The sequence below is a fragment of the Phaseolus vulgaris genome, chromosome 8 (genome assembly GCF_000499845.2).
Source record: "Phaseolus vulgaris cultivar G19833 chromosome 8, P. vulgaris v2.0, whole genome shotgun sequence".
Taxonomy (NCBI): domain Eukaryota; kingdom Viridiplantae; phylum Streptophyta; class Magnoliopsida; order Fabales; family Fabaceae; genus Phaseolus; species Phaseolus vulgaris.
Window position 1 is genome coordinate 6,908,781 of NC_023752.2, and position 22,731 is coordinate 6,931,511.

General features: G+C 24.5%; 2 protein-coding genes across 3 annotated transcripts; one reads left to right on the forward strand and one right to left on the reverse strand.

Moving 5' to 3' along the window:
* Positions 1-8,850: 8,850 nt before the first annotated feature.
* LOC137825788 (uncharacterized) lies at positions 8,851-11,981 on the reverse strand. 2 transcript variants are annotated; one of them, XM_068631579.1, is made up of 4 exons: positions 11,634-11,965; positions 10,304-10,450; positions 9,444-9,507; positions 8,851-9,258 (listed from the first exon to the last, which is right to left on the reverse strand). In XM_068631579.1, exons 1-4 carry the CDS (start codon positions 11,865-11,867, stop codon positions 9,242-9,244), a joined length of 462 nt encoding a protein of 153 aa, XP_068487680.1. In that variant the 5' UTR covers positions 11,868-11,965; the 3' UTR covers positions 8,851-9,241. The 2 variants fall into 2 exon arrangements, with proteins under 2 accessions (XP_068487680.1, XP_068487679.1); XM_068631578.1 differs by lacking the exon at positions 9,444-9,507 and having other exon boundaries at positions 11,634-11,981.
* A 6,072-nt stretch (positions 11,982-18,053) lies between these two features.
* Positions 18,054-22,013, forward strand: LOC137826286 (16 kDa phloem protein 2-like). Its single transcript, XM_068632196.1, has 5 exons — positions 18,054-18,167; positions 18,380-18,445; positions 18,558-18,684; positions 21,287-21,401; positions 21,817-22,013. The coding sequence occupies exons 1-5, from the start codon at positions 18,101-18,103 to the stop codon at positions 21,835-21,837; spliced, it is 396 nt and encodes a 131-aa protein (XP_068488297.1). The 5' UTR covers positions 18,054-18,100; the 3' UTR covers positions 21,838-22,013.
* The last annotated feature ends 718 nt before the right edge of the window (positions 22,014-22,731 follow it).

Below are 22,731 nucleotides of genomic sequence, written 5' to 3' on the forward strand. Positions count from 1 at the left end.
AACTGTTTAAAAGGACAAATTTAAGAAAAAAAGAAAAATATACATACTTTACCACGACTGTTCATGGACCAAAAGACTCCTCTTGTTTCAAGTCTAATGATTTCTTCAGTACTGGGCGCCATTAAATGAATAATGGAGAAAACACTAAGAAGTAAGTAGGAGAAAAAGTGAATAATAGCAAAAACACCAAGAAGGAAGTAGGAGAGAAGAAGATTTTATAGAGGAACAAAGAAGAAAAGTACGATTGTGAATAATAAAAAATCGCACAATGTTATGACTTTTGGTGTAACTATTTATAACATATTTTATGACCTTTGGTTTGTCCATTGCAACAAAAAACCGTCTGTTTCATTTCAAGTACAACATTAATTAATATTAAAAAATAACAATTAAAATGAAATTACATTTATTTAACAAAAATAACAATAATTATATCCACCAAACAATTAACATGTAGGTAAAACATGGAAATAGTTGTAAATCATATATAAAATATTTTAAGTTTCAATGTTTGCAATAACGTAAAAATGAATAATATTGTCATATGTACATTATGTCAATATAATTACTTAAATATAATATAAATATATATAATATTTATAGTATTGAATTTTAATAAAAAAAAGTTAAAATTTAAATAATATTGAAATTGAATTAAATTTCAATTGTGTAAAAAATGATTTTAGGAATCCGAAATTTAAATTATTAATGTTTAATATTGAAATGAAATGATTATATAAATCTACCAAATTTGATAGGGAAGAAGAATGAATATTTTGAAAACCGTGAGAGAGAAACCACATCAGCCACGTGTATATGAAAAAAACTAAATCAAGTAGGTCACAATGAATCTAAAAAAGAAAAAGTGAATATGAAAAAAGAACAAAATAAATTCCTGAGTTGATTGTTATGAGATGTATGGAAAACACGCATGTATCAATAAACAAAGTCTTTAAATATTTATTTATTTATTTTATTTAATAAATGTTTTGGAATAATGAATTTGTCAACCTTTAAGAAGTTTAATAATAAGAAACATAACATAAAAAAATCAAATAAAATGATAAAGACCTCGTCCCAAACAAAATACATTACAGACAACATATAATTATTTTACATAAATAATAAAAATAACAAGGATTTAAATCCAAAGGTTAAAATTTAAATAAAGTTAAAAATAAATAAATTTTTATTTTGTAAAAAAATATTTTGGGAATCCTAAAAGTTATTGACATTGTTAATATTGGGATGAAATGATTACCTGTTGCACTAACTCTGCATAGGAAGAGTAAAGTAAATTTGAAAAAAAAAATGTATAAAGGATTAAGAAAGGGCACACTCTATCTCAAAAAGAATAAAATAAGTTATTCAGTTAATTACTCTGACACCTGTTTAATGCACACATGTATAAATTAACAAAATGCTTGAAAATATTAAATGATGTAGCTTTTATCTTGTTTTGTTGAGTATAATGTTGATATATACTCAATAGAGTAACGTATATAATGCATTTAAGGTATGAGATATAAGGTATAAAAACGAAGCATGATTAAATAAAAATTAATTATAAGACATAACATATAAGAAACAATAATAATTAAACAAAACAAGTGTTGCTCTAATTGCTTATTTTGGGCCTTAGAATATTATATTCAAATTCTAACCATTTAAATAAGAAAATAAAAAATATAAGTACTACAGAAAAATACTTACTGTTAAAATGTACACAAAAATAATGAAAACAAAAGAATTTTATTAAAGTTGGACGAAAAAATTACCTCATTACAACAACATATATTCAAAATTGAAAATGAATAACAGACTTTTAGGAAACAATTAATTTTACATTCATGTAACAATTGTGTGACGAATAATTATACAATTTAGTACATGTGATTGGAAGAATAAGTATAAGGTAATTGACATACCTGTAAAGTTTCTTGAAACAAACAATCTTATTAAAATATTCAGAAAAATAAATTAGTATATCAATTATAAATAAAAAAAACTGATTAAAGTAACATAATATATATATATATATATATATATATATATTTTGAAGTCTAAGAAATTGTTTTAACTCCAATATTAAACATATCTGAAACATGGTGTCCAATGATGAAACCAACACATTACACAAAGAAATTTTAAAGAGTAATTCTACTAATACATCAAAATATGTTCTCAATAGAAATTAAATAATATGTACATAGTAACGAATAGAAACTAAAACGGTCCAAGTAGTCCTAATAATACATTAAAATTCATCATTAAAATTACTTCCTTTTCAATCTTGGTATTTGTCCTTAATGCCTTCAATGAGATATGATGATCCAGTCTCTAGCCCTTAAAAGAATTTCACTCCATACATCAACAGTTTCACATTGCATTTCAAGTGTCTGATTTGACAATTTATTAACAATCATGAGATATTAAGTACAAAAATTGATAGACAAAATTTGTAATAGCAATAATAAATTATGTAAATTAATAATTTAAGTAAGCAATACCTCATCAAGTGCTTCAGAGAATCATCAGGTATGAACTTTAATAGTACACAACCGTTTCTTCTGATAAGGAAATTCCTTTAAAACATGAAATGAAATTAAAAAACTATGACAAAGGTATTTCATAATTGAATCTACCACATTCTACAATTGATAAAGGATAGGTATCATACTTTCAAGATGACCATCAAAATATTTTCCAATAAAATAAGGTTTGTATAGACTTTTGTGACACACAAAATCAATGGTCAAACATGTTACGGATATTGTATATTAGTTATTAAATTCATGTTCATATATTACAAAAAAGAGATGGGAAATAAGAATATTTTTTATTTAATTAAAGAATTTTCATACCTCATATGTATGGCGGTAAGAATATACTTCAAACATTTTCAAATATTTCTCTGTAAACCACATTAGTAGTTAAATTAGTGATATTACCATTATCATCCAAAATCAATATATTCAACCCTTTCTTAGATTTTACTCTGGAAAGAACAACATATAATTGTCCGTGTGTAAACACTGGACGCTATAGATATAGATCAACTTTATTGAGCGTTTGACCTTGACTTTTATTTATTGTCATGGCAAAGCACAAAGATATTAGGAATTGTGTTCTTTGAAACTTAAACGGCAATCTTGTTTCGGAATGAGTCAAGTTCATTCTCGGAATAAATATTTGATCACCAATATTTTTCTCAGTAATAACTTTCGCACCAATAACATTCTTCCCCAAGTGAGTTATCTGTAATCTTGTTACATTGCAAAGTCCATTGGCTTGATCAATATTTCTTAGAAGCATTATTAAAATTCTAACTTTTAATTTAACATAGTGATTGGGAATTCTAGAGCATTTGATATCATTCAAAAATTCAGTTGTAAACCACTCAGCTTGAACATTTTCTTTAGATTCGCAAGGATTGTCTAAACTTAAATAAGTAACTTCGTTTCTTGAGATTAAGGATAAAATGAACTCATTCACTTGATTCACACATTATGTAGTCACACATATTTTATAGTAAGACATAATATTACATCATCATCAAAATAACCATAAGAGGTCCCATTGTTTATGTAGGAGAAGTAAACAAATTTATTAAAGTAGTAGTGAAGTAAATGTATTAGTTGGTGGAAGTCAGCATCCATTAAATTAAAAATTTGACTTCAATATTTTTTAATTTTTAATTTTAATATATATTATTAAAGTGGATTGTGAATTAATGTACTATTTTGAGAGTTACAAAAGAAACATTCTCCTTTATGAAAATAATAATTTGAGTAGACAGAAAATAGAATATACGTCATAGGCGCACCTAACTGGTAGACCTAGAAAGCAATGGGCGTTATAGGTTGTCTTCCTGCAGGCCTTAAACTTAAACGCAACTTGTTGGTTGAGAACGTGGAAATTCTTTAGCCTTTTATTTTCTGTACTATCAGTATTCTTTGACACTCTTTTTAATAAATAAATAAATATTTCTGTAAGTATCTTATTAATGTCAATTTAGTCCATATTAATAGAGCTTATAATATTTATAATATTTATAATAATAAATATAATAAAAATTATGGCAAAAGAACTTGTTTAGTGTAGTGGTTAAATTTTCTTTAGTTTCTTAACCTACCTACTACTAAATATTGAAATTTTTATTATCTAATATTATTTTTTTGTGGTTTTTTAAAAAAAATGAAACTTTAGAAAATTTATTAAATGTGTAAAGTTTCACTTTCGAAATTTTAAAAAAATTATTTATAAAATATATTAAAATTATATAGTTTTTCATTATTTATTTATAAATAAATTTTATTTTATTTATTTATTAAAATTTGAAAAATCTATTTTACTATAGATTTTAAAATAAACCATTCAAATTTAGATAAGATTAAAAGCTTCTATTATTTTATTAAGATTTTAAAATAAATATTTAAAATTTAAAAAATCCATTATTTTGTTGAATAACCTTTAAAATTTAACTAAGATTAAAAAAAATCACTAATTAAATCAATTTTTAAATTATATTAATCTTCGTTAAAATTTAAAAAAAAAATTCTTGGAATGGAATTAGTACACTGAATTATTCCTTTTATATAGTTTAGTTTTTAAAAATTGATCTAAACAGACATTGTAGTTTAGTGTTTTTCTTTGTAAAAATAGTTCCATTTTTTTATTTAATTCAATTTAATGAACTGTTTCTTGATTTAGTTATTTTAACAACCCAAAATGAAAGGTGACCAGGTGCGCGTCCCAATACCACGTATTACATCTAAGCCTTACATCGTAATATCTTTTTAAAATTAGAGAATTGTTCTGAATTTCCTATCTAGCACCATTTACACTTTTATTTCCCTAATTAGCACCTTTTTGTTTTTATTTCCCTTTCTAGCACTCTTTTGTTTTTATTTTCCTATCTAGCACCCTTTTATTTTTTATTTCCCTATCTAGTATCATTTCAAAAATAAATTAAAAAATAATAAATTAATTTTTTTTTGATAATTTTAATTTTGAATGCATTAAAAAATAAATATTTTTAATATTTAAAATAGTTAGATATATAATTAATGAATAAAAAATGTGTTTTTAAAAAATAAAAATAAAAAAGTAATAAATTTAAAATGTTTAGTTTAAAAATTATTTTTTTAAGAATGAATAAAATAAAAAAATTAAACTCTACAACAACATAAAAGTTGAATATATAAACAAAAATTAGTATTTATTTTTATTATTCTTGATGATATAATTATGTTAATTTCAAGTAAAAAATAGAGGACATAATTATAAAAAAACAAAGTTAAATAAAGACTGATACGGATATAAAAGAACAACATGATAAAAAAAATTCATATTATCAAACACCAAGACACACATAAAGAATATGTTCCAACATTACTGGATTATTCACTTCTCGTCATTAATTATGTTTCATTTCGCACAAACTATTTAATGTACCATTGAAGAAAATATTAAATGAATTATCATCTTTCATTTATTTTCATTTTTATTATCAACATATACTTATTTAGTATTGTCTTATATCTCTTATATTTATCTTATTTAGATTTATTTTTATATCTTTTATCTTTATCTTAATTTGTTTTGCCTTTATTTTATATCTTTTATGTTTTTAGTTATTATTTTTTTCTACCATTCTTTTTTTTATTGTTGCTGTTTTTATTTTCTATACTTTTTTTTTTCATTTTTTCTTCTCATTTTTAAGCATTAAGTGTAACATTTGCATTAGTTTTTTTTTTAGGATTTCGCATTTAGGATAAACACTTCAATATTACTTGTGTATCCACTATTAATTAATACTAATTGACTTTTGTTTTTTTTGTAATTATGTCATGTATTTTTTACTTGAAATTAACACGATTACATCATCAATAATAATAAAAATAAATAGTAATTTATGTTTATAGATTCAACTTTTATGTTGTTGTAGGGTTTAATTTTTTATTTTCTTCATTCTTAAAAAAAATTTAAAACTAAATTTTTTAATTTAATTTATTTTATTTTATAAAAACTCATTTCTTTATTCATTAATTATATTTCTAACTATTTTAAATATTAAAAATATTTATTTTTTATTGCATTTAAAATTAAAATTATCAATAAATAAATAAATTATTATTTATTTTTGAAATGGTGCTAGATAGGGAAATAAAAAATAAAAGGGTGCTAGATAGGGAAATAAAAACAAAAGGGTGCTAGATAGGAAAATAAAAATAAAAAAGTGCTAGTTAGGGAAATAAAAGTCTAAATGGTGCTAGATAGGGAATTTACCCTGTTCAAATTAGGTATGGAAATAATTAAATAAAAATTAATTTGAAAAACAAAAAGCTAATTATCATTAATAAAATTAAATATTATTTCATAAATTAAAATTATTTTTATTATTTAAGATCATTTTCAAATTAATAATTAATTAATTAATTATATCTAATTAACTAGAAAAAATTTAGTTATTAATTTTAGAATTTAAATTAATTAATAACTAAAATTTTGATAATTAATTGAATATCAATTTAAAAATTATTCATAAATTTATAAACTATTTTAAATATCAATAATTTTTTTAATTTTAAAAATAATATTTAACTTAGTTAATATAATAATTTATTACTTTTTTAAAATTAATTTTTATTTGATAATTTTTTTATAGATTTTATATAAATTAATACAATTTTGGTAAAATATGATTAGACATTTAAATGAATCAACATAATTTAAGTGGTATTTTTATTATAATTAATATTGATTTTAATTTGTTGAAGTTCATATTTATTTTCAGTTTTATTTTCTTTTTATTCTTACATTCATCTTATTAAAACTTATTGTACTGAATAATTTTAAATTGAGATTAAATATTTATTTATGTAGTATATTAGGTTCGCTTTAGGTTGGAAGAAAAAGTGTACTTGTTTGGTTTTGAGAAATTTTCTCAATAATTATAAAATAATATTTATAACATTAATATTTATTGAAGTGTAAATTACATCTCACATCAATAAATTAAAAATAATTTCATGATATATTTTATAAACTATAGAAGATTATAATAATGACAATAATTGTTTCAGAAAACAATGACATTGATACATTTATTAACTAAATCGCAGGGTATTCTTCTCGTACTTAATGTGTATTTAATATTTTGGCTGTGATTAAATTACAAAAGGAAATAAATAAATATTTATACTAATTTAAAAAATAGTTTATAAATTTTATTAATAATAAAAATTACTTTAAATACAATTTTTTTTTGAATATTTAATTTAGTCAATATAATAATTAATTTTTTTTATCTTTTAAAAAAAAAACCATGTTAGGCATCATTATGCAACTTATTCCAGTTAGGCTGACACCTTATTAAAAAAAAGAAAAAGAAAGAAAAATACAAAAATATGGTAGGACTAGACCATATGTTAACAAAAAAATTTATATATAGGTAGATTATACCAATGAAATGATTCTCTATGAATAAATTCTAAATTGGCCAATTTATCAGCACACATATTTCCTTCGCGAAAAATATGAGTAACTCTAAACTCCTGGTTTTCCCACAGTAATTAAAACAGGTATTCCATCGAAACATCTTATACTAATTTAAAAATTAGTTTATAAATTTTATTAATAATAAAAATTAAATTACTTTAAATATGAATAATTTTTTTAATTATTTAATTTAATCAATATAATAACTAATTATTTTTATCTTTAAAATTGATTTTTATTTATTAATTATTATTGATGTAAAGATTAATATATAAATATTAAGATCATAAAACTTTAATGTATTATACATGTAGAAAAAAAGAACATTTGACAATCAATCCAAAATATTTGAATAAAAAACTAGAAACACATGGAAAATGAAAACCTTGCAAGAGTAGATTCAAACATTAAATAAAGGGAAGAGATAGAAAAAAAAAAACTCTAAGATATTTCTATGTCATGAAAACAATGCATGTTGCATGAAATTGTCTATCAACTATAATTATCAAAAATAGATTTAATTTAAGTTAGCTCAGATTAAAAAGATTTTAGTCTAAATTAAATTAAGTAGATCAAGTTCATAAGTTTCTGAATTGAACTATTAAGTATATATGAAAGATAAAAAAATATTTTCACAATCAACATGTGATTAAGATATCAAAATGGCTCACAGAGTCAATCCATATATGTAACCTTCCCAACCCAAAGGGCTAAAAAGCTAATTTAATTGACATGTAGGGTTTATATTCTTTTGTTAATTGTTATCATGCATTTTTTGGTTAAGCACTCTTTTGCTAGACAAAATATTCTCTGAACTATTATTTTTTTTTCTTACTGTTATTTCATATTATATCTATTTAACTCATCATAATGATAACTACTTTTAAGGAGCATTTCTAGAAAAGGTGAAGATTGCATAATGATAACTCATCATAGATGAAGTGCCTATCATACCTAAATGAGAATATATTTCAGATGCCTAAAGGTGAAGATTGGATGTTCAAATTATGGGTTGGTATGTTACTGCCACAATATCAACACATTCTGCTTTTGGAATCTTGGAACTGCTTTTGGTGACCTGCGGTACCTCCATCCATTTGTGGTCACTTGTTTAGTTAAATAGTACTGTGGTGGAAAGTGCACTTTTGCTCATAGTAGCTCTTTAGATTAAATTTATCCTTTTTTTCAGTAGATTTTTGGGTGCCCTGAATGTGAAGGTTGAAACCAAATTTTATCTAAATTAGGAGCACCTATCTGATGAATACGGGTTTGGACATCCCTGAAATGTTCAATTTTAATTATATTTATTCTTTGCTGATAAAAAAAAATCTAAAAAAATAGTTTAAGTTTATTAAAAAAAACATCATTGTAATAACTTCTTTTATTTAGGAAGGACTAATCCAACTTTACATCAACCTGTTTTGGTTGAGTTTAGATGAGATTTTCAATTCAATCTCATAATAACTCCAACTCAACTCATTTTTCCATGGATTTGAATTAGTACATTTTGACATCTAAATTCAACAAAAAGGATACAGCCATCATCATGATTAACAAAGGAGACCACACTTTCTGGAATGTAAATGTCATGAATCCAAAAGAGCAATGTGTTCATAACTTGGCAACTGGGATGTTATAGAAGGTGGTATGAGCAATATATGTCAAAGTCCCAGTCTTCTTCAGCTTAAACTCTAGTGCAATCATAGTCACATTTCTTCCACTCTTCACCACACGAGCTTCAGCTACAACTTCTTCCTGCACAAACAACGGAGAAACACTCATTTATTGGAGTATTTAACCATGTTGAGGAACATGAACAAGTTCCAACATTATTGGTGAGACCCTAACCAAGTTCTCCAAAACTTAAGTTGTTATAGGTGAAGAAGACTCATGAGCATCTTAAGTTGATATAATCATAGATTATGAGTAGGCTCACCCACCTTGAGCTGAAATTGAACTATTGCTTGAAGAATGGAGGCTGCAAAGTTCAAACTTTAGACTACTCTGTGTGTGTTTAGAAACCCATTAGAACGAGGTTATTAAAATTTCAGACATTTCTACAATGGAAAAGTAATGTAACTGATGGATTGAGATCAACATGGGTTCAGTAGAATGAAATAATAATCCAAACACATCCTTAGTCATAGAGACTATGATACCATGCCACAAACCAAATATCCTAGAAACTTAAGCAACTAGAAGAAGACATGTGAATGATTTAATATTATGGAGTTATTTCGAAAATAATTCTCCCTTAATACATCTAGGAGAGAAAAATAAAAAGAAAAAATGAAACAAGTTTCTCTATAAAGTAAAATTAGCTCATATCATAAGCTTGTTTTAGCTTATTAAGAAGTTCATTTCATTTTTTCTTCTTATTTTTTTCTCCTAGAAGTACTTCTGAAAAGTTTGTCCAAAGAGGCCTATATAATCCACAGTTATCAAATTGAATGCAAATTAAGTACTCGGTGGATGCTTAGTAAGGGTGCTAATGCAGTTGAATGATGCTAACTACTTGGCAAGGCAACACTTAATGCTAAGAATCCCAAATCCTAAGTTCAAAGATCTTCTTGCTTAATGTTAAGGTGAAACAGTTTTTGAAGTCCTAATTTTATGTTTCAAATGCAAGTTAGGCTAAATCATCGAACTTCCTCGGCCAGCACGAATTGATAACTCTTTCTAAAAGGGTTGAAATCCAGAAGGCTCATTTATCATTCACTGATTTGCAGAATCAGGAAATCCAGATGCCCATAAGATAATTTAGAGAATCAAAATTAGAAATTCATTAGACAGAACTCACATTTATTGGAGCTGCAGAGAGGTAAGAAACATCAATTTCCCCAAGAAAAAGTTCCTTGTCCTCAGCAACAACAGTTCTAGCACAAGCAATAGACAGCGACTCAACAAAAGAGGCAACAGATCCTCCATGCAGTGTTCCATAAAAATTCTGCAAGTCAAATAAAGAAAATAAAAATATCCATCTACATTCATATAACATTTTTAATGCTCCTCCTTAAGATAACTTTAAAATATAGACCTCAGAAAGAGATAGAAAAAGATAGAAGTCTATATTTACATGTCTTCCCTTACCCCTGTATAAATATATGCTGTCTTATGAATGTTAGAATGTCATAAAAGGTATCATTAGTCGTGTTCAAAACAAGGTTTGACTTTAGATATTTGCTTTCAATTTGCTATAGCTTTAAGGATACAAAGGAAAAGGATAAGAGCTGTAGTTGTAGTCGTAGTTCATGTATCTAAGTCGTATGAAGAATTTATTGGTCAACAAAAATAAAATTGAAAAATTCAGTGAATCAAATGCATGTAAATATTCCAAACCTATATACTCTGCAATTTTCCTGTCATAAGAACAGTCTTTTCCCTACCTTTCTAAGCTACTAAACAGAGTATCAGAGTATCATAATAGTGAATTAAGTGAGAAAATTCAATTTTGAAATGAACTTAAAATATCATACATCAAAATAACCCGATGAAAATTTATACGGGATTTTATTCAAGTAAAATAAAGGAATTTCAAAATCATAAGTAAAATGAAATTTGCACACAATGAAAATTAAATTATTTTATCTAAGGAAAATTTGGAAGCAAAAGATTTGAATTGCTGTATCAAAACAACATATATTAAAAATGAAAGTCTGGCTAAATCATCAAACTTGTAGTCCTTATATTCTCAGTGCATTTGGTTGGGAGGAAAAGTCACGGAAGGTGACTAGAAATCTGACCAAGATTAGATTAGTCATGAACATAGTGGGTAATACTCTGCATTAATAACAATAACATGATTATCCAAAAATAATATCATGCATTTGAATTACTTGAAATTTTGAAATCATTTGTCCTAAAATAGTTATTTTGCAAATGAGTAATTTCTAATCATTTAACAAAACATCGAAAAACCTAATTTTGAGACCTTCCGTCCCAATTTTCTCAGTCGTCAGGTCAAACACAAAAACAATGTTACAATTCAACAATATAATGCATATTATGCAGAACCTCGAATTGAATAATTAACAGTTTACAAACACAAGCCTTTTTCTTCCCAATTTGTGAGGTAGCAGCAAACAGAGCATAACCAGAAAGAATAGATGAAGAAGATAAAAAGGGGTTACTGCAATTGGAAGCTTGACAGAAATAGTGCAAGAGATTCGTCCCCTTTTGATGTCGTTGACTTTGAGGAAGCTTCCAAAGAAGTTGGAGTAGAAGCCGCTGGTATCGAAACTCCGTGGAATGGCTCTGTCCATGCCCAATGTTTTAAGATAATCGAGAGTTAGAGAAACATGTTTGTCGGGAATTGAAGACAGTGTTTGGGTTTCAGAAGCAGAGGAAGAAGCTTTTGACGCCATTAGGGACTCTTACACAAACACCTCTTTACCTTTTTTTGAAGTGGTTTAGTTTTTAGTTCTTGTTCTGTTCAAAGGGTCTTCATCACTCTTGATCACTTTACTCAGTTTCGCAGTAGTTTATATTTATCTTTTACTTTATTTTTAAATATATATATATATATATAATTGAAGGGAACACAAATAATATTTTTTTTTATGTGTCTTCACCTATGTAATACAGAAACTGATACAGATATTGATACGACACACGAAAATAGGTATAATCTCTCTAAAATGTAAAACACGGAGATATGAGGCACGGATCTATATATTATATATTTATGAATTATATAAATTGACGATAAAGATTTATGTGTACAAGTATTTTCAATTTTTTTTAGCCGAAACATGTTTTTCATGGCTGGTTGAAAATGATTTGTTCCTTATTTTTATAATCATACTAAAAATTTATATAATAAATTTGAATTTTTAAAAAATTAATATAATTCTTCTTTTTAAAATTATATTAAAATCGTACTAGAATTGTTATAAATCTAACAAATATTTTTTAAATTACACACTTCACTTATACGTGTTTTATGAGTGTTATATAAATGTCGATATCGAATACATGTATCTGACACGGACACGTTATTTAATAGGAGTGTTTGAACCTCATAGGTAGATCGTCACTAGAATTTTCTCAAAATATTATAAAAAACATATTTACTTAAAAATAGGAGATGTAACACGTGGCAATTGTCTACCATATGTGTTCGACTCCCTATATGCATGTCACGTATGTGCATCTTTTCTTTCTCATTCAAAAAATGCTACACATAATTACTGTTTAGCGCACAAAGATCAGAAACCGAAGAATGCAAGTATACAAAATACATGTGCACTTTGAAAATTAAAATTTGAAGTGAATCGTATGCATGTAAATATACCAAACCAGTACTCTGCAATTTTCCTGCCATGAGAAGAGTCTTTTCCCTACCTTTCTAACCTACTAAACAAAATCATGATTATAAATCAAGATTCGAATTGAGAATTTTTTTTTAATTTTTTTAATTGTAAGTCAATTTTTATTATAAATGATAAAATACATAATAAATAAAATATGATATATTTTGAAATAAATAAAAATAAATAACACTAATAAACACTAGTATAAAATCATTAAATAAAAATCAATTTTAGAGACTAAAAATAGTTAGGTGATATATCGATTAAATTAGATACTATTGTAGAGACTAAAAAATTATTGGTTTCTAAATTAATTTTTATTATAATAAATAGTTTCTAAATTGGTATCTAATTAGCTACCAAGGTTTTAACTACCAATTATTTAAATTCTAAATTTGGTAGCAAAAACCTTGGTAGCTAATTAAATATCAATTTAGAAGCTATTTATCAATAATAAAAACTAATTTATAAATCAATAATTTTTGTAATCTCTAAAATGGTATTTAATTTAGTTTATCTAACAATAAATTTTTTTTGTCTCTAAAATTGTCTTCTATTTAATTATTTTCTTGTAGTGAAAATTGATTTTAAAATAATATAAACAAATTTTATTTTAAAATAATTTTTTTAAAATAAAATATAATAAATAGAAACTTAAATAGTTTTTTATATAAAAAATAAAATTAGTTTTTCGAAAATAAATAATCCTATAAAAAAAATTTAAGAGTGATTTAGTTTTTTTAAAAGGTGGTTAAGCTCTTTTAAAAGGCAGTTCAGCTTTTTTTTAAAATGGTTTAACTTTCTAGCTACGTAGCACAAACACTGAAACTGATACAACACGGATACGGAGATACATAAAATTTATAAAATGTAGGACACGGATCTATATATTATACAATTATAAATTATATAAATTAACAATAAAGATTTATACAAGTATGTTCCAGATTATTTTTTGGAGCAGAAAGATATTTTTCATGACTGGTTCACAAGGATTTGTTTCTTATTTTTATAATCATAATAACAATTTATACAATAAAGTTTGAATTTTGAGAAAATTAATGTATTTTTCCTTTTTAAAATTGTGTTACAATCGTACTAGAGTTGTCAGAAATATAACAAATACTTTTTGAATTGGACATTTCACGGATACATGTCCTATAGGTGTCATACGACTGTTGATGTCCGATGTATCAAACACCGACACGTCATTTAAGAGGATTGTCCAAGCTTCATAGCTTTATAGATTAAGTGCGGTTCAATTTTTCTTTATATATTATAAAATTTAAAATTGTGCTTCCTTCTTGTAACAAATAAACTTTATTAAAGAATTTTTTCTTCTTCCAAAGATCTTTGTCTCGTTCGTGACCCTTTTTCTATGGTGAACTTCCTCTTCTCCAGTAATTGAATTTTTTTTTTCTTTGTTCCTCACTTTTCTTCTTTATTGGAGATCTCACATCGACTAGAGATTAGAACATTTCATTGTATATAGGTGGGTGCAAACCTCAATCTCATGAGCCGGTTTTATGGGGTTGAGTTAGGCTTAAAGTCCACTTCGTAATATGGCATCAGAGCCATTTTCGAGCCTATCCTAGTGAGTGTTGTTGGGCTTATCAGACCACCCGTTATCGGGCCCTTATCGGACCACCCATAATATGTTATCCCATATTTATTTTCTATCGATCTATTCTCTTCTCCATTGTCGTTCTTGACTTTAATTATTTTTTTTTTCTTCTTTTTAAGATTTTTCCAAAAATTAATTGAATTGGAAATAAAGAAACAGAATCGTGAATCTCACAATTCACTCTATTCATGTAACAATTCAAATCCTACCTAAAATGATTCATCTTCTAATTTGAATAGACAAAGTCATTTTGATTCGAATCATATGATTCATACGATTTTAACTAGCATGAATAGAATATCCACAATATCACAATAGTAAATTTAGTAGAGAATTATGTGAGAAAATTCAATTATGAAATGAACTTAAACTGATGAAAATTTATCGCGGATTTTATTCAAGTAAAATGAAATTTGCACACAATAAAAATTAAATTATTTTATCTGTGGAAAATTTGGAAGGAAAAGATTTGAATTGTTGTATCAAAAATCCTAAACCCTAATGGGTAATACCATGCATTAATAACAATAACATGATTATCCAAAAAATAATATCATGCATTTGAATTACTTGAAATTTTGAAATCATTTGTCCAAAAATAGTTATTTTGCACATGAGTAATTTCTAAACACCCATCTCACAAAACATCGAAAAACCTAATCTTGATACCTTCCAGTCCCAATTTTCTCAGCCGTCAGGTCAAACAAAAAAACAATGTTACAATTGATCAACAATATAAGACAGTTTATGCAGAACCTCGATTGAATAATTAACAGTTTAAAAGCACAAGTCTTTTTCTTCCCAATTTGTGAGGTAGCAGCAAACAGAGCATAACCAGAAAGAATAAATGAAGAAGAGAAAAAGGGGTTACTCCAATTGGGGGCTTGACAGAAATAGTGCAAGAGATTCGTCCCCTTTTGATGTCGTTGACGTTGAGGAACCTTCCAAAGAAGTTGGAGTAGAAGCCGCTGATATCGAAACTCTTTTGGAATATCTCTCTCGATGTCTATGTAGCACAGACATTAATACGAGATATAAATACGGATACGTAAAATCTCTAAAATGTAGAATACGGAGACACAATCTATATATTATATAATTATGAATTATATAAATTGACAATAAAGATTTATATACACAAATATATTCCATATTATTTTTTGGAACAGAAAAATATTTTTCATGACTGGTTCACAAAGATTTGTTTCTTATTTTTATAATCATAATAACAATTTATACAATAAAATTTGAATTTTGAAAAAATTAATGTATTTTTTCTTTTTAAAATCGTGTTAGAATCGTATTAGAATTGTCAGAAATCTAACAAATACTTTTTGAATTGAATACTTTACGAATACATATTCTACAAGTGTGACACGCCATTTAACAAAAGTGATAGAGTTTCATAGGTCAAAGTCAATGCTTCAAGAAATTCGAGAGTTAGAGAAACACGTTGGTCGGAAATTGAAGACAGTGTTTGAGGAAGAAGCTTTTGACGCACCTCTTACACAAACACCATTTACACTTTTTCGAGGTGGTTTAGTTTATAGTTAGAGGTCTTCTTCTCTCTTGATCACCAACAATCAGTCAACTTACTCAGGAAATTCTCATGAAATTATTTGTTTAAAGAGGAAAATTGAATTGTCTTTCTTATTACATACATTTTTAATTTTTAAAATGAATATTTATTTAAAACAAAAGCACAATCACATTTTTCACTATTTTTAATTAAATATTTTTAATAGATAACACTGTTTTTATATTTTTATAAAATGGTATTTATATTCTTTGTTCTATTTAAAATTTAATAGATAAATTGTTATATATATATATATATATGAATATATATTTAAGATTTAATCTAAATATTTAGATTTAAATATATAAACATTCAAATATTTGAATTTAAATTAATAAAAATTTAATTTATTTTTAAAAAAATATAAATTTCCTTAAATGTATCAAATATTTAAATTTGGATTGGATTAGATACATACTCGTTTTTGCTATTCGTTGTATCTTGTATCCTTGGTTGTAATCCAGTTTCCCCTAAATTTGTTTCCTTTTTATTTATTATTTTTTATGTGCTTTTACGAAATCTTTTATAAGAGAAAATATGTATTTTTTTTATGGAATTTCAGTTCTGAATTGAAAGTTATTAAACTAAAATATTAATTTGTCAAAAGTAACTGCCATTTATTTGAAAATTAAATGCTCTCTCTTTTATAAGAAAATAATATATATTAACAATGTCTGTGTATCGCATTTTCCTCTTTTACTAAGCTTTCACGATGATAGAAATTTAACATATATATATATAAATATTTTGGATGAGTCGAAAATGAAAAACAAAAAATAACATGTAAAAGAAAAATGATAAATTGATTAAACAATTTTTTTTTCTTTGGTTTAAGTCTCTCTTCTTCTTCAAATTTGTTTCCTTCTTTCATTGATAATTTTGAGATCAGAGTGTGATGATGTTCATGTTAAAGTTATGATTGACTTGATGGTATATACAAAAGAATAATGATTTTACCAAAGAATATAGTTGCTTGAAATGGAGTGAAGAGTGATTAGAAATGAATGTTATTTTATTTGATATGTAAGATTTGGTATAGAAAGTGAGAGTATACTCTCTCATTCTTTCTGTTGTTGCCTTAAAATAAGGAATTAAGAAAAGAGTGAGGTCAGTTTGCCTATAAAAAATGTACATTAATTAATATTAAATTAAAAAATAGTTTTACTTTTTAAGTAATTCATATGAAATGTCAAAATATTTCATTGTACTAATAAAATGAGATATATTAAATAAGGGTAGAATCAGACAAAATTTGTGTGCACGATAAACGCTTATAATGGGGAATCCCCTTTATATATACTAGCGGAAACACAAGCGCGCGCCCGTGTATCTGCATTTTCCTCTTTTACTCAACTTTCACGATGATAGAAATTTAACATACATACAAAAATAATTTTAAATGAATCAAAATTGAGAAGCAAAAAATGGAGTGTAGAAAGTGATTGAAAATAGAGATTATTTGATATGTGAAATTTAGTGTGAAAATTTGTGAGAGTATGCTCTTTCTTTCTTCATGTTGTTGCCTTAAAATAACGTATTAAGAGAAGAGTGATGAGTCATTTAAAACTGTACATTAATATTAATTTAAAAAATAATTTTATTTTTTAAGTAATTCATATGAAATGATAAAATACTCTATTGTATTAATAAAATGAGATATATTAAATAATGATAGAATCAGACAAAAATTATGCACACCAAAAAACGATTATAATGAAAATCCCCTTTATATATATATATATATATATATATATATATATATATTAATAAGTATAAAAATTTATTAAATAAAAATTAATTTTAAAAAATTATATTAAATAAATTAAATACTATTTATCAATTTAAAATTAATTTAATTTTTTATTAATAATAAAAACTATTTTAAATATCAATAATTTTTAATTTTTAAAATAATATCTAATTTATTTAATAAAATAATTAATTATTTTTAATTCTAAAATTAATTTGTATTTAATCATTTTTATTATTATACATGTATATATATATATATATGTAAGGATCCTTTCCTTCAAATATTTGCTTTAGTTTCTAATAACTTTTGTAAGAGGTTTTGAGCGAAAGATGCCTCGTGGGACGCTTGAAGTTATTTTAACAAGTGCAAACCACCTTCACAACAGTGATTTTTTCGGTACGTAACGCAAATTCAAACGTACTTTCGGCTAAGAAATTTCTACATCATATGGATTAGTGTCTCAAAGTATTTTTCAATTCAATGATTTTTTTTTTATTAATTTTTTAATTTCTGCAGTTAAACTTTTATTTTAGGAATTGAAAATAGGCAAAAATTATAATAAATAAATTTAAGGGTTGATGAGTTCTATGCATATTTTTTACGAGCAGGAAAAATGGATCCTTATGTGATTCTCACTTATCGCACTCAGGAGCACCGAAGCAGTGTGGCTAAAGGTGTAGACTAGTTTCTTCACCATTCTTTTCTTAGTTTTTATATATTTTTGAACAATTTCTATATAACTAACCCCGTTGGAATATTGAGTAACGGGATTGAGATGTTTGATAGGTGCAGGATCAAAACCCCGTTGGAATGAAAGCTTTCTTTTCACTGTTTCTGACAGTGTCTCTGAACTTAGTCTCAGGCTAATGGACAAAGATACCTTAACCAAGGATGATTTTCTGGGCGAGACCAGGTGAGTAGAATAACTTTATAAAATAAGAGAAAAAAAATACTTTATTATAATTATTTGCATCAAAATATACTTTTGTGACTCACATATTCTAATTATATTTAATTTTCCTCTTAGTTTTTTTTTTATATTTTTATTTAAGTTTAAAATAAATTACTCTAAAATGTTTTAAATTTCATTAATTATATTTATTTATTAATTTATTAATAATGTTAATAACGTGAAAGGGGCTAGACAATCAATCCATTATGTTTAATGCCATAGTTGACTTTGCATCTTCTTTCAATTATTAATAATTGCAAATAATTTACAACTGGAAACGGAAAGTTAAATAATTGATTACACAGATTTAAAAAAGTTGTAACGTTAAATAACTTTCCTCCTGTAACTCAAACAATATCAAAATTGAATATACTAAGTAATGCAGTTCCTTACAATAAATACATTTAATTGACTATAAATTTAATTTAAATAATAAATAGTAATGAAGTAATAATTAATTATCTAATAAAAGTATATCAAGATAAATTTATTACATTTATTTAATTTTAATAATGGAGTTACGTTTCTCTAATATTATTACTTTTGCAAAGTCATAAATAATATACTTAAACATTTCTAAGTGACATGATGAAAATTACAAAATATTATCAATGCATAAATATATCATGGCAGAAAAATTATAAGGGTCACATAACATACTTACCTAATTAATTAGTTATATAATATATTAATCGGTTAGTAAGTATAGTAAAACACAATGTATAATTTACGGTATTAAATACATTTATTAAAAATAATCCTCTCACGCGTTTTTCAAATAATAATTTCCATATATTAAATATAGTTATATTATATTATCATTACAAAAAATTATTAATTAAAAATTAATTTTAGAAACTAAAATAATTAATTACTATTTAATTAAATTAGACACTATTTTATAAATTAAGAAAATTTTTGGTATCTAAACTAGTTTTTATTATTAATAAAAATTTATAAAATGATTTTTAAATTGATATTTAATTATTAGTTATCAAGATTTTAACTACTTATTATTTTAAGTTCTAAACTAATCTCTATTAGTATTTTAGAGACCAATTTAAAATTTAAAATATTAGTCGCTAAAACTTAGGTAGCTAATTTAGATACAAATTTAGAAATTATTTTATAAATTTTTATTAATAATAAAAATCACTTTAGATATGAATAATATTTTAGTCTCTAAATTAGTATCTAATTTTGTTAATATAGTGACTAATTATTTTTAATTTCTAAATTTAGTTACTATTTAATGATTTTCTTGTAATGTATATTAAATATTATAAATTAAGAATAACCTATAAATCAAAATTTATGGATATAAAAAATATTTCGCATCTCATAATTGATTTTTTAGAGTTTAAATTGAGATAAACTCTAATTCCATCCAAAATCAAAAATTGTTTCTAATTTTTGTTTTAATTTTTTAAATAATTTAAGACCATATTTAAGTTATTTTGCATAAATTTTTTCTTATAATTATTGTAATTTTTTTAAAGCAAAATAATTAAAACTTGTGAAAAAAAAAGTTTAAGAAAATAATTAGCTTCAATTGAGTTACAATCGATTTAAAATTCTGTATCTAATGAGCTGAGCTCAATATTTTCTACATAATTAATATCTAATCCAAAAAATTTTCCTTTCTTTTACTTTAAATTATTGCAAATATACAGAAAGAAAATATGTAGATAAAAACATCATTCATCCGTTTCCTTATAAATAGTACATATGTTAAAACAAATAAAGTCTTAGTTTGATATCTTAAAGTGATAATTTGATTTGATTTTTATTTTATTGATTCAGAATCAATTAATAAATAAGATATTAAAACGTATTTGTGGATTTTTTTCTGAATAATATTATTTGAAAGTGTCTATTACTTGTGGTATTGAAAAGCGTAGACATATTACTTTTTTTCTGAATTAAATTCGTATATAGTCACTGTATTTTATTTTAAGGTTTTACAGTTTTGGTTCCTATCAAGTAAAATCTTATTATATTATTTTAGTCTATTTTTACTATTTATTGGTGATGTGATACCTATCTATTATAAAATAGATTGTATGACATCTTGTTTATTCTATTATTTTTATTTTCAAAATGAAACCCTCTTATATTTTTGGATTGAAGAGATAGTGATAAAAGAAAGAAAATGAAAAAAAAATACAGTTATTTGAATTGAGAACAAAAAGTAAAAAGTGAAGGAAAATAAATACAAATATTGTAGCTATTTAATTGATGTGATGAAATATTTTTATATTAGTATATTTAAAATATAATTTAAAAATAAAATTTTAAACATATAAAAGATTTAAAAGATAAATTATTATAAATTCTTTATCCAACATTTATATTAAATTCATCATCTAACACATATAGAAAGGAATTAGCTTGGATTAAATTGAGTTTCACCTAATTATAAATAAAATTTACCCAATTGAATTGAATTGATTATTAGATTATCTGGTAGTTGGACTCAATTAACATTCTTAAAAAACATTGATAGGAACAACCTTTTAAAGCTTTTGAGGAACTAAATGCAGTGAGAAACATATATATGCAGAATTAATCTGGAACCTGTGTTTGATGTGGGGAGCATTCCAGAAAGTTCTTACAATGTTGTGAAGGACCAAAACTACTGTGGGGAGGTTAAGGTGGCACTCACCTTTAATCCTGAGGTAAAATTATCAGTTATTTTAAAAGCTTCTTTAACTGCAGTATTGATAAATATGGTTAAATTTTGTTGGAGATTTAGTAGATATTAAAATATTTTATAGTATAATAGGTTTTTATCTAGTTTAATTTGTTTTTATTATTTATTAATATGTATAGTTTATCTATGTATCGTTTTTGTTAATATAGGAATTTTGTTGGTTCAATCTCTTTATTTTTTGATTTTTTTTAATAATACTTTTTTATATGATGACAAATAATTGTTATTACTTGAGATGTCAACTTAACTGAGATGATGTCTAATATAAAAAAAATTTATAAAAAAAAATTTATAGCATATAATCGAATCTTATTTTATAAATTTAAAATTTATTATTACTTGTTGTTCTAATTTATTGATGTTGTAATTTGTGGTCGCAGAGAGGATATGGAGAAGAATAAAGACGTGTGAGAAAAGTGGTTGAAGGAGTCACCAAATTAGTAGCATATGAACTGACATTATTTTTTCTTTTTCCATAATAAGTTGTTCAAAATTACATTATAATTGGCTTTCTGTGAGATGATTTCTAGATTTGTATTTTCAACTCAAATTTGCCTACTTTTTCGTTGTGTTTAAATTTTTGCCAACAATCATTTGTATGAGAAAACTCGTGCACCTAATATTTTTGCACCACATCCGAATAAGGTGTAATCCTAATGATTAACCAATGTCCACTAAAATTAAATTATAATTCTAAAAAAATTAATAATATCATTAGTATTAATCCTAGTGGAAATGTGTATCCGTATTTTCCTGTTACTCAAGTTTTACTATATAGAAATTTAATATATATAAAAAATAATTTTGGATGAGTTAAAATTAAAAAATAAAAGCAGGAGTAATGGGGGATTGAAAAATGTATGTTATTTTATTTGATATGTGAGATTTGATGGGGAAATATGTGAGAGTATGCTCTTTCTTTCTTTCTTTCTTTCTATTGTTGTCTTAAAATAAAGAATTAAGAGAAGAGTGAGAGAGTCATATAAAAAATGTACATTGATATTAATTTAAAAAATTAAAAAATAATTTTATTTTTTTAAGTAATTCATATAAAATGAAAAAATAATCCATTGTATTAATAAAATGTGATATATTAAATAAGGGTAGAATTGAAAAAAAAAATATAAGCTTTTATAATGAGAAATCCCTTTATATATAAGGCAAATTCTCTCTGCACTAGATCATTTTGTACTGCACCCAATATATGCACATGAAAAAACCAAAATACCCTTAATAAAATGAAAATTAGGGTTTAAGTAAAATGTGCACCCAACCCAGCAGTGCACCCTTCTCTG